The sequence below is a fragment of the Peromyscus maniculatus genome, chromosome 12 (genome assembly GCF_049852395.1).
Source record: "Peromyscus maniculatus bairdii isolate BWxNUB_F1_BW_parent chromosome 12, HU_Pman_BW_mat_3.1, whole genome shotgun sequence".
Classification (NCBI taxonomy): domain Eukaryota; kingdom Metazoa; phylum Chordata; class Mammalia; order Rodentia; family Cricetidae; genus Peromyscus; species Peromyscus maniculatus.
In genome coordinates, this window is record NC_134863.1 from 83,436,571 (window position 1) to 83,459,123 (window position 22,553).

Sequence of the window (22,553 nt, forward strand, 5' to 3'; positions counted from 1 at the left end):
CTAAGGGAACATCTCTGCAAGGGTTTTTCTGCTTAGTTCCTTAAGGGACGTCTCAGCAAGGTTCTTCTCTGCACCAGTGAATGAAGATCTTCGCACCCAAAAGTCTTTTGAGAAAGAGATTTATTTTGGGAAGGAGTCCAGGAGAGTGGCTACCTCTACCAGGGTGGGAAAGAACAGCCAACAACTGAACAGGCAGGTGGTTTATATAGGGTTTCTTGTGGGCGGAGTTTCTCCAGGGAGAAGATTTTTCTGTCCAAGGATTGGTTAGATTTTCCTGCTCAGGGATTGGTTAGTTTTTTCTGCTCAGGGATTGGTTAGCTTTGTGGATTAGGGGCAGAGATGGCCCTGATCTCAAAGCCAAACTGTGTTTCTTTCACTGGCCTTTCTTAGCTTTTTTGCTCTAATTGTAAGGCCAGGGCACATTTCTTTCACTGACTCTGATTCTAGGGACAAAGTGTTTCTTTGGAACTGGTTTTAGAGTCAGGGCATGTTTCCTTGGGTTTGGGGACAGAGTGTTTCTTTCTCTGGCTCAGGTCCCAGATCCAGGCTGTGTTTCTTGTCCTGGTTCTGGGTCAGGGTGGGTTTCTCTAGCTATCCCCTTTTCCCTACACCTCCTCTGGTCCCTCTCTGGTCCCGAGAGCAGAAGCATCACCATTCTCTCCTCTTGTCTAGGGGAGCGTGTACAAGAAAGGGAAAATAGTTCCCCTGCACTGGTGGTAGCAGTGGGTGGGTGGTCTCTTCTACCTCAGGCCCCCTCTTCCCGCCACAGAGAGTGGCTCTGGCTATGAGGACTTCAGAAGGAATTTCCCTGAGGCAGAGGCAGAGGCAGCCTCCATCCTTCCCTTATGGGAGGCACCTCTGGGAACCCAAGACCTGAAAGTTCCCACTCTCCACCTTGCATGGTTTATGTATGCCTTTCTACCAAGGATCTGTACAATGAGAAAACTCAGAACCCACCATTCTCCAAAAACCTCAGGCTTTCATTAGCCTCTGGAGACTGCTGTCTTCTACACCCACCAGCTGAACTGGGCTGACTGTCAACAGCTCCTGGCCACCTCATCACCTCAGACATGAAGAGGGTAAGAAAGCAGCCCTCCCTCAGGGTGGGGGATTGCTTGAGGACAGTGCCACCTGAATAAAGCAGATGTTCCCTTCTTCCTGACCTGACTGGGACCCCAACACTGACTGAGGTCGGGAAACTCTGGATAGTTTCAACAGGGCCCTTTTAGGAGGACTAAAAGCAGCTGCTAGGACACTCAGTAATGTGTCTAAGGTGAGCAAGGAAATGCAAGAGCCCCAAGAACTGTCCCTGGCTTCCTGGAGGAGGCCTGCTTGCTCTTGACCCCAGTAGACCCAAATATTCTAAAAAAACAGCAAGCAATGGATACTGATTTTGTTACATGGTCAGCACCAGGTAGTAGAAAAAGCTTCACAAGTTGGAAGGGTTTGAGGGTAAAAATAGGTCACAGTTATTAGAGATTTCTCACAAGGTTTGCAATAACTGTGACTCTGTAGAACAGCGGTTCTCAACCTTCCTATAAATATAAAGACCAATAAAAGAGATGGGGGGGGAGCCAGTGACACTGGGAGAGGGACCAATGTGCTTATTGTAAACTGCTGTGGGACGGTCTGTATGTCAAATGATCTGATTGGTCAATAAATAAAACACTGATTGGCCAGCGGCTAAGCAGGAAGTATAGGCAGGACTAACAGAGAGGAGAAAAGAAAGAACAGGAAGGCAGAAGGAGTCACTGCCAGCTGCCACCATGACAAGTAGCATGTGAAGACGCCAGTAAGCCACAAGCCACGTGACAGGGTATAGATTTATGGAAATGGATTAATTTAAGCTGTAAGAACAGTTAGCAAGAAGCCTGCCACGGCCATACAGTTTGTAAGCAATATAAGTCTCTGTGTTTACTTGGTTGGGCCTGAGCGGCTGTGGGATTGGCAGGTGACAGAGATTTGTTCTGACTGTGGGCAAAGCAGGAAAAACTCTAGCTACAAAGTAAACAAAAGGACACTGGAAAATTAAATGTCCCAATTAAAACAGTAAAGAAGGAAGGCCTGGGTCAGGGCTGATAGACCGAGGCTCCATCCACTGAGCACCCAGGACCCCGAGGCTGTGGCCATCCAGCCAAGGCTTCATCCTGTTCCTGCCAGTTGGCTGGCTTTTCTTGCGGGCATTGCCACTACAGTTGTGCTAACAAAAGAAGCCGACCATCTGACTTTGGGCAGGAACTGTTCCTCCTCAGTACTGGGAAGTTTTCATCGACACCTTCCCTGGGTAGGTGGAAGTCTTCCCCATCCTAATTGAATGGCCTCAATGGTCACCAAGACAGTCCTTCAAGAGTTCATTCCTCGATTTGGATTGCCCCTTTCCCAGGGGGTCTGATGATGGCCCGGTCTTCATGGCCAAATCTGGCAACGTTCTTAATTGTTGATTGGAAACTGCATCATGCCTGTAGGCCACAGAGCTCAGGACAGATAGAAAAGATGAATGGGTGTAGTTGGAAGTTTTCCTGTGTCCTGCCCGGCCCTGAGATTCCACAGCCACTTATAAAACAACCACTCAGAGGCTTATATTAATTATCAACTGAATGGCCTATGGCAGGCTTCTTGCTAGCCAGCTCTTTCATCTTAAATTAACCCATATCCATTAATCTAAGTATCGCCACATGCTCTGTGGCTTTGCCTGTGTCTCATTACATGTTGCTCCTTGGACTGTGGTTTGGTGTCTCCCCCATCCTTCCGTTCTCTTTCCTGTATCTCTGCTTGGATTTCCTGCCTGCCTCTAAGCTACCTTGCCATAGGCCAAAGCAGCTTATTTTTTTAACCAATATTAACAACATATATTCACAGCATACAGAAAGACATCCCATAGCAAATGGGACCTTAAAGGAGACTTTAAGTATATCCTTGAGACCAGTGAAAACTGGACCAGCCTCCCACCTTTTGTCCTAAGCACCAGGTGCCGCCCATATCCATGTGTTTTCACCTCATTTGAAATCATGTTTAGGAGACCTCCCCTGCCCTGAAATATTCATAAAGCAGAAGTTACTATCCACTTCCTCTTCAAGTCCTTACCAGCCCCGCAACAGACCCAAAGGGCTACTCACCCGATGGTTCAAGAGGTCATGCCCTTGTGCCTATATCTGAGCCTGCCCACAAGTTCCACCCTGAAGACTTTGTATGGGTAAAGAGGTCCTGACCCACAGTCTGCAGCCAGCATGGTACAATCCATACCCCGTGGTCATCACCACTCCCACAGTAGCGAAGACCTCCAATGCCACTCCATGGATCCACCACACCTCACTGAAGGAGGCTACAGAGGGCAATCACAGGTGGATCGTCATCAGGCCATCTGACCCCCTGAGAATAAGACTGATGTGCGCCCTGTAATTATGGTTTTCCTATTTTGTCCTTTTGTCTCCCTGTGGGAAAGGCCCAAGGCCCCGATGAGCCAGGAACTTGGGTATGGGAATTAAGAAAGACTGGGCCCAGGAGCTCATGGCCAGTCTGTTCTCTGAGACCCAACGGGTCTTCCAGGTAGAGCTCTGTAAAATATATTATATCCAGAGGCTGCCGGGGGACGGATGGTTTGCTTACTCCTGGGGAGGAACACAGCTCTGGGGCTGTGAGCCCACCAGTGAAGAGATAGTCTATGCGGTACCATGCCTGCTCAGCTGACAGCTCCCTGAGCTGCCAGGAGCCAGGCAGATACCACTGTGCTCAGTTGTGAAACCAAGTCTTCCTGGAGCATGGTGATCCCTTCATTGTCCCAGAAAAACAAAAACCCCTTGGGGTCCTCTGACCCATTGGCCCAAACTGGCCCATCTGGGTACCCCCAGAATATGAGCCCCCTAAGGTGGCAAGCCCTGAAATCCAATTTCCCCAGGAGTTCCTTTAGTAACTCCAGGGGATAGAGGCTCAGGAATCAGCAGAGCCAGCCCCTCCATGTTCAGGAGGCTGGAAAGAGTTTATCAGAACCTTTACCATTCTCAACTGGACATAGGTCACACTGCCGGCTGTGCCTAGACCCCACCCCCCACATTATGTTGAGATGAAACCAATCAGACACGCAGGGTTGTCTCTTCAAAGGATGGATAGTCTGTGTTTCACTCAGAAGGCTGGGAATGGATGTGGTTAGAAGCCTGGTGACCTCTGTGCTGTCTGTAGGGCCAGGCCACAGCTGGCTCCCCCAGACTCATGTTTATTCCAATCATCCTCCCTAGACTCTTAACTTGGGCTTAAGGCATGACTACATCGAAACTCCTCGTAAGGTACATGTGACCTCCTCCATAAAGAAAGAAGATAAGATTAGGATGGGGGACAAGGGACAGCCAGAGCCCACCAGTTCTTCTCTAGATGCAAGAATATCACATTCTTTTAGATATACATGTACACACACACACACACACACACACACACACACAATTTTCTTTTTTTTTTCAAAGATTTATTTATTACACATACAGTGTTCTGCCTGCATGTATCCCTGCAGGCCAGAAGAGGGCACTGGATCTCATTACAGATGGTTGTGAGCCACCATGTGGGTGCTGAGAATTGAACTCGGGACCTCTGGAAGAGTGGCCAGTGCTTTTAACCACTGAACCATCTCTCCAGCCCAAATATCACATTCTTAAGATGAATAGAATCCATGAATGGAGAGATGCTTAGTGGTTAAGAGCACTGGCTGCTTTCCCAGAGGACTGGCTTTGGTTCCCAACCCCCACATGGCAGCTCACAAAACACCTGTAACTCTAGTTCCAGGGCATCTAATGGCTTCTTCTGGTCTCAGGCAGGCAGTGTTAATAGACAGCAGGTCTGGAATAAAGAGCACTTTATCTGCACAAGAGGAACTGGGTAAATTTTATGCCTCTGTATTACTTGAACTTTTACAAATAAAATTATTTGGCTGGAATCTCCAGCTCACTCCTGCTTGAATCCCAAAAGCTTCATTTCTCTCTCTCTCTTTCCAACCCCACCCTCTCAGAGAATCTCCAACAAAGAAAAGGCACCAAAAGCCCAGTGCCGCATTCTTGGCGGCTGCGGCAGCTCCTCCCCGGAAGTTGCCAGCGGCCCAAGTCCCCACCTAAATTGGTCAGCTTTTGACCACACTTGGGCACAAACCCAACTTGTGGAGGACACGTCATCACCCCTCACCTACAGGGTATATGAGCTGCCTGCTTTAGTTCTGCTGCATTGTGAGCATTGCAGCTCCGATGGAAAAGGATCCTGGCCGTCCCGTCGGAAGGTGAGGTGTACCACAAAGTCACTGTAAGCGTACTAGCTCACAGCCCTGCTCCAGGGAAAGGTTTCCCCAATGTAACACCTCTGCCCTGGCAGGAGGGGGTTTCCCCAGGGAAAGCGTTCCAGTTCTGCTCAGCTCTGCTCCATTCTGGCAAAAGAAGGTCTCACCCAGACCTCATTCAAGAGATTTATTAGGAGGGAAGAGTCCAGGAGGGTGGCTGCCTCCACCAGGGTGGGAAAAGGCAGCAGAAACCTGAACAGGCACAGGGCTTGTGTAGGTCTTTTTAGGAGTGGAGTTTTTCCAGGGTGGAGATTTCCAGGGTGTGAATTGGTTGGATTTCAATTCCTGAGCTTGGACAAACTCAGAGATTGGCTGGATTTTGTGCTCAGAGATTGGTTGATTTCATGCTCTGGGATTGGTTGGTTTTCTTGCTTAGAGATTGGTCGTTTTTTGTACTGAGTTGGCCAGGGCCAGGGTGTGTTTCTTTGGCTGGCTCTTTTACCCTACATGCATAACTTCTCTGGCGCTCATCTCTGGGGCTGGAGGACTCACCCGGGAGTGGCTTTGCTCAAATAAACCTGCTCTTTTACTTTTTCAATTCGACTTGATCTGGCTTACTGCGTCGGCAGAAGAAACCCATTATCCCGTTACAGAAAAACCTATTAAAAATGTATGACTTTCATAATATTTGCAGTAAATATTCTTGCAGACTTCTCAACCGGGTCTTGTACTATTCGACAGCCCTTGCTTGATTCATTTCTACATCCGACCTGGAGCAATACTGGGCTCAACACACACGATGAATTAGCGTGTCCGTGGCTAAACTGCTGCCAAGACAGGCTCAATAAGAACCAGTCAGAGAGCAGGCCTAAGTTTCTGTTTACTGTAAGGCAATACCCAGTTCCAGGAAAAGTCATAAACTGGCACCACCCCAGAGCAGGCCAATCAGCATCCAAGGGGAACCTACCTAACATTCCAAACTCGGGATTTCTGACCATCAGAGATAAGAGCACCAGATGTCCCTGGGCCCAGCACATGCCTACCCCCTTTCACCAAGATACCCCTAGACAAATGTCAGCCAATCGGGGTCCTGAACCCTGGAAATGCCCTCACCCCAACCTATGCTATGATAAAAACCCTACCCCGACCAGCCTCGGAGCTCTCTGCTCTTACCGCTATGTCAGACAGACGGAGAGCCCAAGCTTGAGCTTGAATAAAGGCTCTTGCTTTTGCATACGCTTGAATAAAGGCTCTTTGCTTTTGCGTATGGATTCGGCTCCTGTGGTCTTTCAGGGGTCTACGAAATCATGGCATAACCACCACCAGGATAAAAGCTGATCATTTTCAGGCAAATCCAAAAAAAGCACTCATTTTCTTTGTTTTGTCTCGTAAGGTTCCAATACCATCCTTACTAGTGGACATGGATTACAATTTTGCAGTGCGATTCTCATTCGAGTTTATCTAGCTTCTCCACACACATCATCCTTGGCGCCAACCTTCAGTCGGCAGGTCCAGCTAGCAGCAGTTTGTGCCCGCTGGCCGCACGCATGCGCCTGACGCCTGACTGTGTGGGGGTGTGGTGCGCGTGCGCACAGCCAACCCCCGCCGAGTCCGGCCCTCCTGCCGCCGACCCTCCCGATTCGGCCTGGCCCGAGGCGGAAGTGAGCGGGCGGGGCCCCGCGCGGGGCGGCCCGCCCCGGAAGTGGGCGGGACCGGGAGCCCCGCGGCGGCCTCCGCGCCTCCCAGTCGGGTTGCGGCCGAGGCCGGGCCTGGCTTTGTAGCTCGCTCTCGCCTCTCAAGATGGCGGCGCAGTCACCCAGCGGGATCCGCCTCAGCGCGGTGAGCAGCCGCGAGGGGAGGAGCGGGCCGGGCCCCAGGAGGGCGGGCGGGCGGGCCCGCGAGGAGGGTGGCCGTGGGCGGCGGCGGCTCGAGGCCCCGGCGCGGCGGCCGGGGGGCGGGGGCCGGGGGGCTGGGGGCGTCGCGGCGCGGCCGCCGAGGAGCCGCCGCCGCCATGTCGCTGCGCTCGCAGGAGGAGCGGCCGGCCCGGAGGCGATCGGTGCGCGCCGGGCGGCTTGGGCCGGGCTGCCGTCCCTGCCCGCGGCGGCCGGCTTCCTCTTCTCCGCGGCCGCCGCCAGCTGTCGCCGCAGCCGCGCCCTCCCCCGGCCGGCACCCGCCCGGCCCCCCGAGCAGTCCGCAGGCGCCGAGCCGCTCGGCTCCGTCGGGGCGCGGCAGCCCGGTGCCCTCGCTGTCCCGTGCCGCGCGGGCCTGGCCCCGAGGAGGCCCCGGGGCCCCCGACCTCTCGTCCCCTCCCCGCCTGCCGGGGTTGCCTCGCTGCCTCTGCTCCGGTTCTGACAAACGCTCGCGGGGCGCTGGGGAGGGGTCGCGGCGCCAAACGACTCAGACTTTGGGACCCAAAACATGGTGGGCGTGGCCTCCTCACCTGATGATCCCTGCGAAGTTTTTACATTTGCCGGTCCCCGAGGAGGCTCTAGGCCGGGGAAAGTACTTCCTCGGCCGCGGAGGAGGAGGAGGAGGAGGTGGACGCCTGGAGGGTGGCTGCTGGGGTTGGGGTGCCGGGGGGCTGCGGTGTGCCACGCCTGCAAACCCCGCGCAAAGGGCCACTGACTGAAGCAAGCCGGTTCCTGGACAGTTTCGGGGGTACGGGGAAGCCCTGCCTCAGACAAGCACGGAAAGGTACTCCGTGTTGTTAATATTTCATTGCTGGGCGGTAAGGATTTCCGGGAGCACCTTCCGCGGTTTCTCGCTGGCCCTGGAAGAATGCGTCTGCTCCACGTTCATTCATTCATTTGGCGGTGTCCTTCACGCGGGGTGTGATAGTCCGAGTGTGCAGGAAATGTTGCCTGGTTTTTATTGCCTCTGCCTCTTTGTGAGGTTGAGCATTCTTCACTTTTTTTTTTTGTTATGTTTTTGTCTTAAATTGCCTGTGCATACAGTTTGCCCAAATTTTTTCACATTTATTTATTTTATGTGCGTGAGTGGTTTGCCTGCATGTGTGCATGTATGTTACCTCCCGTGTGCCTGGAGATGAGAAGAGGGATTCAGGTCCCTTCACTGAGGGAGTGAGTTGCCTGTGAGGTGCTGGGAACTGAACCCTGATCCTCGGTAAGGGCAGCAGGTGCTCTTACCACGGAGCCATTTCTCGAGAGCCCTAGTTTGTCATTCTTATTCCCCTTTCTTTTGAGAGAGAAATCGTACTGGTTTATGAGACTTGTTTACATATTCCAGGTCAAGGACCTTTAGTTAAATAGTTTGTTTAATGAAATGGTGTTTAGTAGTTAAAAGAGTAACTTTATCCTTTCTTTACGAGTTCTTAGTTCTTCTCCCCAACTGGGTGACTCTGGACAGAGTAATAACACTCACCACTCTAGAGCCAAAAGGGTTCTTGTTACCAGGGAAATAATAGAAATTATTCTGTGTCGGGGCTGGAGAGGTGGCTCAACAGTTAAGAGCACTGGCTGTTCTTCCAGAGGTCCCAGCAACCTCACTGTGGCTCACAACCGGCTATAATGAGATCTCATGCCCTCTTCTGGCATAAAGGTGTACATGCAGATAGAGCACTCATACATAAAATAAATAAATCTTTTTTAAAAAAAGGAAGAAAAGAAATTATTCTGTGTCAGTTCTGGGTAACCAAGGTCCTGGAGCAGGGATATAGATTGCCTTGAGTAATGAGGTGGTAGTGGTGGTGTGTGTTAGGGGTTATCCAACAAGGGTCTTCGTCCTGTCTGCCAGGAAAGTGTTCTGTTGCTGTAGCCCCAGTCTTATGGAAGCTTCTAAAAACAAAATAAAGTCATTTGCCACATAATTGGCTAGAGTGTCAGGTCCAGAGCAGGGAGATCTCTGCTATGCCTAACTACATTGAGAGTTTTACCTACTGAGAATGTTAGGTCAGATACGGGGTTGATGGTAACGAGCTCTAAGTCAGGCCTTGTGGCACAGCTTGGAATCTCATCTGCTCTGGAGGCTGAGGAAGGGGGAGTATAAATTAGGCCTGCCTGGGCTACAGAGTGAGTTCAAGGCCAGCCTGGACAGCTTTCTCAAAATAGAAGGGAAAGCAGACTCGGGCTGTATTTCAGTGGGACAGTATCTACCTTCCATGTGTCAGGCCGAAGTTCAGTCCCCAGCACTTGAGAGGCGGGCACTAAAGATAGTTCAAGGGAATTTTGGCTGCTTTACAACATTCCATTTCTCAATCATGGTGTTGTAGTCTGCCAGACACGTACAGGCTCTTGAACGCAGATGAAGCTTCAGGGAGCTTCCATTCACACCAGTTAGCCTCAGATATTATTAGTTCTGCTTTAGAGTTTGAAATCTCTATTCTGGGTCAGGGAGATAGCCTAGTGTAATGACACACACACACTTAGCACGTGCTAGGCCCTTGGTGCTACCTCAGTACGGAAAAAAAAGACAAGGGCTATTTCCTTTAAAAGCCACATCCAAGTGACCAGGCGTAGTTGCACACACATATAATTGTTGTGGAATATTTGTTTAAATATGTAAAGACGTGTTGCTGTTTTACCTTGCCTAAAGCACCTGATTGGTCTAATAAGAAGCTGAACGGCCAGTAGTGAGGGAGGAGGTGTAGGCAGAACTCCTGGGCAGGGAGAGTAAGGAGGAGGAGGAATTTAGACTTGAGGAAGAAAGAAAAGGAGACAAGATGCCAGGGGCCAGTCAGCTAGACAGGGAGGAAGCAGGAAAGTAGGACATACAGAATGAAAGAAAGGTAAAAAGCCCCGAGGCAAAATGTAGATGAATAGAAACAGGTTAAGTTAGAAAAGCAATGGAACAAGCATAAAATAAGGCTGAGCATTCAAATAGGTCTCTGTGTCTCTTTGGGAGCTGGTTGGTAGCCCAAAGAAAGTTCCAACTACATATAAGCCCAACACTAAGAAGGCTGAAGCAGGAGGATCAAGAGTTCCAGGCCAGCTTGGACCATGTTTCTTGGCCCTTTTCCTAAATAAGAAAGATAAGCCACAGCCTGAAGAGTACTCCCAGCTAGAGTCATGATCGAGTTCCCACCTCCTTACATACTACATTCTCTGACTCTTCAAAATGGGCGTGAAGGGCTAGGGGAATGGCTGAGTTTAGTAAAGTACACTAAAAGCATGAAGACCCGAGATCAGATCCCCAGTCCCCAATAAAGTGTCCATAATCTATCTATAATGTCAGGGAGGTATCTTGAGCTCGCTCTCCAGTTAGTCTAGACAGACTGGTCAGCTCCAGGTTAGTGGAAGACTCTCAAAAATAAGGTGAGCATAATTGTCAACCCTGGCCTTCACATTCATGTACACATGCACACCCAACACACAAAAAGATTGAATTGATACTGGGACTGGTAGTGTGTTTTTATAGTTCTAGTTACTCAAGAGGCTGAGGCAGGAGAATCACACGTTCAAGGCCAGCCTGGATGGACAACTTAATGAGACCCTGTCTCAAAATATAAGAGGACTGGGGATATAGCCTAATGGTAGAGCACTTGGCCTGGCAAGAGCAAGACTCTAGATCCCATCCCCAGTATACATAAAGACAAACAAACAAGGAAGCTTGGCCTGTGCCTGTAATCCAGCACTCAGGAGGTAGAGGCAAGCTCTGTGAACTCTCAGTTTCATCTACTTAGATGAGTCCAGGCCAGTCAGAGTAGCATTGTAAAACCCTGTCTCAAAAGTAAAGATTAAATGAAAGGAAGAAGCAAGCAAACCAAATTCCTTAAAATTGTCAGCGTTGCCAAATAGGGTGTTGTTGAGACCCCGGGTTCATCCCTTTTCAGACTCACCCAGCATTTATCAGTGGGGAGTCCTTGACTGAACAGTCCTGTCTTGGGGACTTTCTTTAACCTTTCCACAGGACTGTTGAGACTTACTGCCTTAGTAAGCCCTCGCTTAGTGATTCACAGCATAGGCTGGGCCTGCCCTCATGACCTCACTCCTGACATAGATGATTGGACGTGTAGTTCCTTTGTGCCCAAGATTCCAATCCGAAGGATGAGTGTGGTTATTTTACCCATAACAGGATTGTGTTTTAAGTTTTTGAGGAACCATCATACTGTGTTCCATAGCAGCTGTACATTTTACATTCCCACCAAGTGTCAGCCTAAATAACAGTATGGCTCTCCAGAAGAGCAGATTGCATTAGCAGGGAATTGCAGGCAGAATATAGTAACCATCATGGATGTAGCGAGGCCAAGGAAGACAAGCATGCTAAAAGGAAACAGGAAAGGGTTGTGTTTTGAACAGTTGTCCTTGGCTGCAAGGACCAGGAGCCAAGGATCCTGTTAGCCCAAGGCTGATGAGTAAGTTTCTGGACAGGTAACATCGCACAACTATTTTCATCTATATAAAGGCTGTGGTCTTAGCAGACTTTTGTGATGGTTTCTGTTACCTGGCAGATACTTTCATGGATATTCCCTCCCTATGTGGCTTTCCCTGGTTTTATTTTGGTCCTGACATGTGGTGGTATTGTGTTCCCCAAAATATTGTGCACCCTAATAAACTTATCTGGGGTCAGAGAACAGAACAGCCACTAGATACAGAGGCTAGAAAATGGTGGCACTCACATAGCATTCCAGAGGCAGAGATCCCTCTGGATCTCTGTGAATTCAAGGCCACATTGGAAACAGCCAGGCATGGTGACTCTCGCCTTTAATCCCAAGAAGTGAGCCTTTAATCCCAGGGAGTGATGGCAGAAAGCAGAAAGGTATATAAGGCGCGAAGTCCAGGAACTAGAAGCTTTTAGCTGGTTAAGCTTTTAGGCTTCTGAGCAGCAGTTCAGCTGAGACCCATTTGGATAAGGACTCAGAGGCTTCTAGTCTGAGGAAACAGGATCAGCTGAGGAACTGGCAAGGTGAGGTAGCTGTGGTTTGTTCTGCTTCTCTGATCTTCCAGCATTCACCCCAGTAACTGGCCTCAGGTTTGATTTTATTAATAAGACTCTCTAAGATTCCTGCTACACTGACAACTGGCTTATTTTTGTAGGCTCCTTTTAAGCACAACTAAGGGGAGTTTCAGGGTCAGCTACATAATTGGGTAAGCAAGCAGCAGTTAACATTAGTATATTTTTAATTAGCTGAGGTTTAGTTTTATTACTTTTGGACACATCTGCCCAAGCTTGGTCGTGACTCAGAAGGGAGCTGCTGGGTTTGTCCTTGAGACACTGTGAGGCTGACTTAGACCCTCTGTGTTCATTCTCTCCCTTAGCCCTGAATGTAAGGGTCTTGTAGATAAATGGTCCTTTGTTGGAGAAGACACCTACCTGTTTGCCCTTCTCAGAGAACTGGAACCTGAGTTCAGTTGTGAAAGTGGGAGAGTTTAACCCCTTCAAAACCCAAGATGCGTGTACCTGTTAAGCAGGTCCTCTGCTCCTAGTGTATGGGCACACCCCACCCCCACCCCCGTTTTCACTGTTAGTTGGGCTACTAGGAAGTGGGGTGTGCTATGGAGGCTGATCGACAACTGTGGTGTGGAGAGGTTGGGATGCTGTAAGTTCAGAGCCAAGTTACCTTAGGACACCTTTGGCCCCCTTAATAACCATGTACTGCCCTCCTCTGTGGCTTTGGCCCATTAGGTAAATCACTTGAAATGTACAAATAGACCCCTGGTTTCCATCCAGCCAAAGGGTCAAGGACTGCTGTCCAGAGCAGCTGGTGCTGAAAGCAGTGTTTTCTTTTCCTAGCCTTACTGTGTCTGGAGCCTGATGGACCAAAGGTCTTGACATGTGTCTGCCTTGTTCTGCTACTGTAAATATCTCATCAAACCATTCCCATACTGGACCATGGGTGCAAGGTAACACAAACCTGTGTTCCACCATGGTCACTTAGATTTGGCTCTACAGTGAACTGCCTCTTACCCCTTTGAGGTGAGAGCTGTATTTTTTCATGTTGCCGCTGCCCTTAGATGTGTAGTTCTAAATTTTGATAAGTTTGATTTATATACGCTTTTGTTCTATTCAAGAAATGATTTCCAAATCTAAAGTCATGAAGCTTTTCTTTTTTTTATGTTATTTTAGGTTTTTGATCCATTTTGACTTAATTCCTGTATGTGTTGTAATTTAGGAATCTGGTTTCCCAGTGCCATTTGTTGAAAAGGCCTTTCTCCTGTGAGTGATCTCGGCACTCACAGTGTGTATAGGGGTTGATTGCAGGCTGCTTGCTGACTTGCTAGTGTGGATCTTTTTCTGGTTGTCCTGGGGGCCGCAGCTTGCTCAGGTTATCCTGTGGGGAGCTGATGTCTTCTGTTGTCTAGGTTTTATTTGTTTTATTTGAGATCTTCAACAGCCCATGCTGGCTCCCAACTTAAACTCGATAAGGATGACCTTAACTTTCTGATATCGTGATTCCCAGGTGATGGAATTACAGGCTCTTGGTTACCATGCACAGTTTTATGAGGTGCTGGGGGTTAAGCCCAGAACTTTATGTGTGTTAGGCAAGTGGTCTACGCGTATTGAGCTACATCCTCTTGGGTTGGGGAAGTAGAGGCAAGGGGAGCAGAAGTTTAAGGTGAGTTCTAGGCTACCCTAGAATACACAACTCTCCCCACACCCCAAAAGAGTAGCTCACTGTAGCTCTGGCTGTCCTGAAACTCACTCTGTAGACCAGGCTGGCCTTGAACTCACTCATAGAGATCCACCAGCCTCTGCCTCCCAAGTGCTGGGATTAAAGGCTGTACCACCAAGCCCAGCTAAAGATTTTATTTTTTATGTATATGAGTAATTTGTCTGTATGTACATATGTACACCAGAGGATAGCATCCCACAGTTGTGAGCTGGGAATTGAACTCATGACCTTTGGAAGAGCAGTGAGTGCCCTCAACTACTGAGCCATCTTTCCATCCCTGCCCTTAAAAAAAAAAGTGTTTAAATTAAGTGATTATTTAATTAATTAATTAAGTGTGCATTAAGCTTCCTATAGCATAGGGCTGATTGGCCTCTCCCTCCTTCATGACTTCATATCTGTTATTGAGAGTAAAGTCATGCTCTAACACCTTGGAAACTGCAGTGGTTTGTTATTTGAAGAAGTCATGGATACACACCAGGCCAGTGCTCAAACTCAGTAAACTTGGAATAGATAATCCAACCAACTCAGTGTCAATACTAAGTCTCTGTGAGGCTGCCAGCAGTGGTTACTTAGTAAGGTTATTAGACCAGTCAGGATACTAATGAGCAAACACCTCTTGGCAAAGTCTTGTCTCAAAGTAGTGAGGTTTAGGAAATGATGTTTGTCAGACTTTAGGGTCTCAGCTGGGTCATTTAAAAACAGGTCTTACAAGGGAATTGGGAAAGCTATGGCATTGTGGACATAAGGAGACAAGTTCTTGATGGGTAAGCTATTGAGTTGTTTCCCCAGCCTTCCAGGAAGCTTCAAGGTTTTCTCTCTTTGGAACAAGCAATTAAGTCATTTTTTTTTTTTTTTTGTTTTTTTGGTTTTTCGAGACAGGGTTTCTCTGCGTAGCTTTGCGCCTTTCCTGGGACTCACTTGGTAGCCCAGGCTGGCCTCGAACTCACAGAGATCCGCCTGGCTCTGCCTCCCGAGTGCTGGGATTAAAGGCGTGCGCCACCACCGCCCGGCCAATTAAGTCATTTTTTATTCCGTCTCAGCGTTGTTTAACACAGAGACAATGTATATTGGGTCTTGTGCTCATAATTAAGGATACATTAAATTATATGAATTGTTGTTTGTTTCAGCTTTGCCCGAAGTTTTTACACACAAATTCTACTAGTCATACTTGGCCATTCAGTGCAGTTGCTGAATTAATAGGTATGTAAATTGGTATTTCATATACTATCTGCTAATGTAATTATAACTTAATAACTTCTGAAAAGTAATATGCAACCATACTTGTTAAACTAGATCCTGAACAACATTGGTGTAAAAGCTGACTTAACAGTTGTTTAAGTTCATAGCACGTGAATCACTCCTCACCTTCCCCATACTACCAGGTGTTTCCATAGCTTTCTTTTAGTTCTTAATGTGCTAAGTTTACAAAGCACTTACAGTGCAAATATTTTTACTAATTGTGAAAGTAAAAAAATAAGAATTATGCTTCACAGTGTGTATAACATATAGAGTGGATTCATTTTTCATGTGTTAGAATTAATATGTTAAATTTATGATAGTTTCTTATTTCCTCTAAGGGAATGATGAGGTCCAGGAATATGCCTTTATCTACTGAGCATGAGGCAATATATAAATTATATTCAGATTTGTATCATGAGGTCATGATTTTCTTCTAAGGAAATTACATGAGCAAGAATAGTTTTTGTTTTTGTTTTTATTTTTCAACGTAGGCTTATGTTTTAAAGGGGGAAATGTTATTCTCAGGAGTTTCTTTGTATATTTTACAATGGGATCTTGATCAAAGGAAGGTCCTACCTGAGATATGGGAGGAGGAGGGACTTCTGGGTGTTTGTTTGTTAAGGAAGGGTCTCTAGGCTGGCCTGGAACTCACAGTAAGTCTTGGTCCTCAGTTTCTCCAGTGCTGGACTTGCAGGATGAGCACCCTGCCCAGCTTGCAGGAGCCCTTTCCTTTGGCACACTACTGAGGTTTTTCTAACCTCAGAGCCAACAAGCACCCAGCTGACTGTATTTTCTCTCCCCAACTCTACAATGGATGTGCTGCAACACTGTGAGAGTTCTGTGTTTTGAAATGGCAGCCTAGCAGAGACAACCTGGCCTGACAGCTGTGCCCCCTGTGGTATTAACAAGTTAAGTTCTCAGTGAGATGCTATTTTATCTTTCCTGAAGTGGTTGGAAGAGATTAATTGTAAGATCCTTTATAGAACACTAGTTTAAAAGCCATTTTTTGATTATTATTATTATTATTATTATTGTTATTATTAATTTGGCTTTTTTCAAGACTGGGTTTCTCTGTGTAGCTTGAGCTTGTCCTGGAACTCACTCTGTAGACCCAGGCTGGCCTTGAACTTTTGAGGTTCACCTGCCTCTGCCTTCCAAATGCTCAGATTAAAGGGGTACACCACCACCGCCCAGTTTGATTTTTATTATTATTATTTTTTTTACACCCGACCAAAGTTTTCCTTCCTTCCTCCTCTCCCAGCCCTTCCCCATCCCCCTCCCCCCCTCAGTTTCTATTCAGAAGAGGGCAGGCCTCCCATGGACAGCAACCAAACGTGGCCTAGCAAGCTGCAGTGAGACGGGGCACTTCCCCTGTAGTAAGGCTGGATAAGGCGACCCAGTGTGAGGAAAAGGGCCCCATTATTTCTAATAAATACTTCTAAGTATATTTCAATTAGGGGCTGTTCACATGGCTCTTGGATAAGTCACAAATTGATTTTATTACTGATAAGTTAAATATTTTTCTTTTTTAACATAGTCCTTTATCGTGCCTGTTCTGAGAAGTGAGTATATAAACAAGATGTTAGGGTTAAAGTGAGAAGTGTACAGTGATGGAGTTGTACAGTAGGAAGAAACTTCACACGAATCCCAATGGTAGATACTTGGAGGAGGTGAATCTCCTGTCCGTCTGGATGTAGCTTAGAAGAAAGGGATACTGCCTTCTCATTCTGAACCGTTAGTTAGCTTCTGTGTCGACTCCTAGTACTCTGCCCTTAGTTCTGTTTCCCTCGGGATAGATAGACAGGCTGGTTTTAGGTCTTTGGGAGCATGGTGTCTCACACTTGAGTGTGGTGGTCTCCAGTCTTCATTCCCTGCGTGCTGTGAAGGGCTGGGGGAGCACTAATTCTGATGCGGTCAGTGGAGGCAGTTTAGTTGTGTGTTTCAAACCGTAGGAAGTCTAACAATTAGCTTTTAAAGTAATAATGATATTCTAGTGCTTGTTACAACATTGTTCTAATGAATGGCTTCTTTAAAATACAGAATCAGAACTTCTCAAAACCTTTGTCTTCCAGATAATGCTTATGATCCTGATGTGAATGCTAAACAGATCTGGATTGATAAAACAGTGATTAATGACCGTATATGCTTGACTTTCACTGATAATGGCAACGGGATGACTGCAGATAAGTTACATAAAATGCTGAGGTGTGTACAGCACGTTATACTCTGGAAAGTGATGGCTTCTGCCTATTTGAAAATTTACTTGTGTCATACAAAACGCCATTTCATGTCCTGAAGTTTGTTTTTAAACCCAAAATGCCGTCTCCACAGTGTGATCAGGTCTTTCCTTATTTCCTACACCTGGATTAGTAGGCGCTGTCTCCGTGCTCGTCACCCTTCCCCTGTGTCTGCCTTACCTGCAACTCCCGCATTCCTTTAGGGGTGGAACACACGGGTAGTAGAGCACACTGTTTCTACTTTGGTGTGAATTAGGCTTACCTAATAGAGTTTCTATAGAGTTTACTGTGGGAATCGGGGATGTCTTTAAAGAGCTTGGGGGAATGAAGGGACAGAAAATATTCATGCGGCCTCGGTGAAGTGTCTGCACTGGGTACAGAACTAACAGTATAGAGCAGAGGGAGAATTCAGAAGCAGAAGCCTTCTGTTGTCTGCTGTGGGATGTCTTTCTGGATGCCGTGAATATGGGTTACTCCGATTGGCTAATAAATAAAGCTGCATTGGCCTATGGCAGGGCAGGATGGAGACAGGCAGGAAAATCCAAGAGAGAGTGAGAGGAGAAAGGACAGTGGGGGGAGACGCCAAACCGCCAACCATGGGACGCAGGTAAAGCCACGGCACACATGGTGATACATAGATTAATAGTTACGGGTTGAATTAAGTTAAGAGCTAGCTAACAAGAAGCCTGAGCCATAATCCATATAGTTTGCAGTTAATATTAAGCCTCTGAGTGATTATTTTATAAGTGTCTTCGAGACTGCTGGGGCCAGGTGGACTAGAGAAACTTATGGCTACAGTTGTCTTCTTAAATGTTCCTTATGCTGCCAAAAAGCCAAATTGACCCCATCATTAATCATGCCACATAGCCTTGTTTAGAACAAGAGAATTGTTCATATCTAGAGGAAATGATCTGTGGCCTGAAATCTGAAGGTTTGTAGACCTCCTGTTACAGCCCAGACATTAGGCCATACATTCCAGGTGATGAGCTGGTGTAAGTCCCTGAAACCCATTCTCAGAGATGTGGAAACACATCAAGGTAGGTCAAAGTCATTTGCTCAAGATTATTTATACACCCGGGGTGGGTGGAATCAGCATTTGAATCCAGGCTTTTTATTTGGTATTAAATTTTCAAAAGGTACTTATACTCACTGAATTTTTAAAAATGAGTGTTTATTGTTTGAATCTTCCTTTTCTTTATAGCTTCGGCTTCAGTGACAAAGTCACCGTGAATGGTCACGTCCCGGTTGGATTGTACGGGAATGGATTCAAGTCGGGTTCTATGAGACTGGGCAAAGATGCAATAGTTTTTACCAAAAATGGAGAGACCATGAGTGTGGGATTCTTGTCTCAGACCTATTTGGAAGTCATCAAGGCAGAACATGTTGTTGTCCCTATCGTGACATTCAACAAACACCATATCCTTTTGAGTTTGGAATTCATCTGCAGAGAAACTTAAAGAAATCTGAACACTCCTTTTTATCTCCCTCAATTCTTGTCTTGCCCTGTCTTTTGTTCTAGAAAGGATCCCTCCATGTTAGCCAGGCTTGCCTCCAAACTGCTGATTTTTCCATCCCATCCAACCAAAAGCTGGAGTTAAGAGCACATAGCACCATACCATTGTCCTAGTTGGGGTTTCTGTTGCTGTGACAAAACACCATGACCGGAAAGCAAGTTGGGGAGGAAAGGGTTTATTTGGATTCCACTTCCAGATCATAGTCCTTCACTGGAGTATGTCAGGACAGGAACTCAAGCAGGGCTGGAACCTGGAGGCAGGAGCTGATGCAGAGGACGTGGAGGGTGCTGCTTACTGGCTTGCTTCCCATGCTTCCTCAGCCTGCTTTCTTAAAGAATCCAGGACTACCAGCCCAGAGATGGCACTATCCACCATGGGCTGGGCCCTCCCCCATTGATCACTAACTGAGAAGATGCCTTACAGCTGGGTCTCATGGAGGTCTTTCCTCAACTGAGGCTCCTTCCTCTCTGATGACTCTAGCTTGTGTCAAGTTCACACATAAAACCAGCCAGTACACTCATGCAAAATTTTGTTCTTTTTAAAATTATTTTATGTGTGTATTGTTTGTCTGCATAGTGGATATGCACCATGTGCATTTGTGGTGTCTGTAGAGGTCAGAAGAGGGTGTTGGTTCTCCTGGTATTGCAGTTAGAAATGGCTGTGAGCTGCCATGTGGGTACTGAGAATCGAACCCTCTCTACAAGAGCAACAAGTGCCCTTAACCACTGAACTAACTCTCCAGCCCCCTAATTCTTGTTTTTTTAAATCATGTGTGTTTCATTTCTTGTCTGTATATACTTCTTTTACCCTGTGCCTGAAGCCCAGTGTTTGTTTTTTTCTTTACTGGAAATTTGTTGTGGAAATCGTCAGCATAATGAGGTTATGGTTGTAGTTGTTTGGTTGTTGGTTGGTTGGTTTGAAACAAGGTCTCACTAGGTAGCCCTGGCTGGTCCTGAAAAGCCACAGCAATTGCCTGCCCTCCCTCTGCTTCCTGCGTGCTGGGATTGGAGGTGCAGGTGCCGCCATGTCTAGTCTGTTGATTGTTTTCCAGGGCTGCAGGTGAAGCTTAGTAGCAGAGGACCTGGGTTTGGTCTGTAGACCACAGGAGGGCAAGCTTCCTCCATAGCTCTCCTTGTTCTTCAACAGGGCTTCAGTGTGTGGTGGAAATGACTGGACTCCACCTCATAGGCAGCGGGATTACAGGCCTGAGCCACTTTGCCTTCCTTATATATAGTTCCTTATTTCAAGCTTATTTTGGGTTAATGAGAAAGACTGTTGGCCTGGCTTGAAAGTTTTCCTAATAGTGAAAAAAAAAAGCGGGATGATTTGAGGAACTTATTGACATAAATCACTAAGTTATTTAGAAATAATGAGTTTGCTCTCTTTTCCTCCCCCTTTTACAGTTGAAGTGAGTTGCCTGGAACTCACCCTCCTTCCTTACCTCACCCAGCTGGGTTATGGGTAGATTCCACTGAGCCCTGGGACATGCTCACTTTTCATCTTTCCTTGTGTTCATTTGAAATCACATTACTTTTTTAAGAGTTGTAAATAATTTAGGGATTGGTTACTTTGAGTTTGTTAAAGTTTGCTTCTGTATTGTAATTGTATAAATTTTGTTGTTGAGTTCAATCTTTAACTAAGGACATACGTCAGATGATTAATTTAGCAGAATCAAAAGCAAGCCTAGCAGCAATTCTGGAACATTCTCTGTTTTCTACGGAACAGAAATTAGTGGCAGAACTTGATGCTATTATGGGTAAGAAGGGGACAAGGATCATCATTTGGAATCTTAGAAGGTAATTGTAGACCTCTGTTGGTAGTTGACCATTTGGGAAGTAAAGTCCATGCACAGAGTTGGTTGCATTATGTTTAGCCTTGTTACACAGACCAGAAATGAATGGTATACTTTCTGATTTGTGGTTTCTTTTATTTTCTCTTTCTCCCCCCCCTTCCGTTTTATTTATTATGCATACAGTGTTTTCCCTACATGTTTGCCTGAATGCCAGAAGAGGTCATCAGACCTCATTATAGATGGTTGTGAGCCACCATGTGGTTGTTGGGAATTGAACTCAAGTCCTCTGAAAGAGCAGCTAGAGTGCTCTTAACCTCTGAGACATCTCTCCAGCCCTGTAACATGTGTTTTCTGAGGATGTTTTATTGAACCCACTTTGGTTTCAAAGAATTACTTCAAATTGCTCTAAAAATTTCCTGGTCCTATCATTAGTTTTGTTTGTTTGGTTTTGGTTTTTCAAGACGGGGTTTCTCTGTGCAGTTTTGGTGCCCTGTCCTGGAACTCACTCTGTAGACCGGGCTGGCCTCGAACTCACAGAGATCCGCCTGGCTCTGCCTCCCGAGTGCTGGGATTAAAGGCATGTGCCACCACCACCTGGATATCATTAGTTTTTTTTTTTTTTTTTTTTTGGTTTTTCGAGACAGGGTTTCTCTGCGTAGCTTTGTGCCTTTCCTGGAACTCACTTGGTCGCCCAGGCTGGCCTCGAACTCACAGAGATCCGCCTGGCTCTGCCTCCCGAGTGCTGGGATTAAAGGCGTGCGCCACCACCGCCCGGCCATAGTTTTTAATAGTATTATATCTCTATTATTCCATTCCTAGGCTCAGAAACAAAAACGACCTTAAAAAAAAAAAAAAAAAGAAAGAAAGAAAGAAAAAAAGGTGAAATACTAGCTAGGAAGAATAGCTTGTAAAAATTAGATTGCATGAGCTAACAATCCAGCAAAATTTTGCCTTGCTAAAAATGGATTGTTCTTGAATTTGTGAGATGGTTCAATGGGTAAAGATAAGCTTGCAGCCACGCCTGCAGTCCCTCAGATGGTGTGGAAGAAGAGTGAACTCGCCAAAGTTGTTCTTAAATCTTTAAATCTCTCTCTCTCATGCACGCAATACGTAAATGAAATAAATTTAAAAATTAAAATGAGTCCTTCTTTGTCTTCGGATACACTCCTTTACAGTCAAGAGCTTTGAATCTCAGTAAGTAGTTGTTAGAAGCCTGCAGTAATTGAACCGTGGAAACAGCACAAATGGTGTGAGACTGAAGCACTTTAGCGTTTGCTTTCCTGATGTACCGCATCTCCTTGTGCTTCCCTTCACCTTCTCGTCCCTCTTCCTGGTTGGTTCTCTCCTTGTCAGTCAAGCTCTCTGGTTTTCAGGAACTGGTAGTTCATGTGCGGTGGCTCTCGCGTCCCTAGGGTGCAGTGCGGGGCACGTGGCTCAGGCAGCACCCACCTTGTGCTGCAGCCACACTCTCTTCCTCTGCTGTGCTTCTCTAGTCAGGAGCCCCTGACCTTTGCTTGGTCCTGTCCCTTCAGAAGGCGACCAAAGGGAACTAGTGTGAGACCCTTGGGTCCTCAGGTGTCTCCAGCTCTTGTACTTATCAGCACGGTGGTTGGCAGCTTTTCACACTGATGGGAGTTCCGGTCCAGTTGTTCACCACCTCACCTCTTCAGAAGCATGTGGATTGTGCATAGCCTGACACCACCAGAGACGGCTGTAAAATCAGTGCGGTGTCCTTGGGAATGCCCAGGAACGGAGTTTCTGTGTTGTTAGGCTTTCTCCGGGGGCACTGTGCCATGTTATGTTCTGCCCAGCAGCTCCTGGTTGATGTGGTTTTCCTGAGTCCTCCTGGTGCTTTTTCTTTGTCTTGGATTGCTTTGTACTTGACCCCTGACCCCTTGTCCTACTGTTCGTTTGCTTTTTTATTTGTTTTTTCTTACCATTTAGTATTGGC

General features: G+C 46.9%; 1 protein-coding gene across 10 annotated transcripts in view; it reads left to right on the forward strand.

Moving 5' to 3' along the window:
• Positions 1-6,932: 6,932 nt before the first annotated feature.
• Positions 6,933-22,553, forward strand: part of Morc3 (MORC family CW-type zinc finger 3) — a 46,650-nt gene continuing 31,029 nt past the window's right edge. For 5 of the 10 annotated variants that reach the window (XM_076549242.1, XM_076549240.1, XM_076549243.1 and 2 more), the window contains exons 1-5: positions 6,936-7,090; positions 14,948-15,020; positions 17,132-17,264; positions 18,498-18,711; positions 20,458-20,606. In XM_076549242.1, the coding sequence (XP_076405357.1) occupies positions 7,052-7,090; positions 14,948-15,020; positions 17,132-17,264; positions 18,498-18,711; positions 20,458-20,606 (608 nt within the window). In that variant the 5' untranslated portion in view covers positions 6,936-7,051. Of the gene's footprint in view, positions 7,091-7,902; positions 7,946-12,940; positions 13,124-14,947; positions 15,021-17,131; positions 17,265-18,497; positions 18,713-20,457; positions 20,607-22,553 lie in introns of those variants that run through there. The other 5 variants (XM_076549245.1, XM_076549247.1, XM_076549239.1 and 2 more) reach the window with 5 other exon arrangements.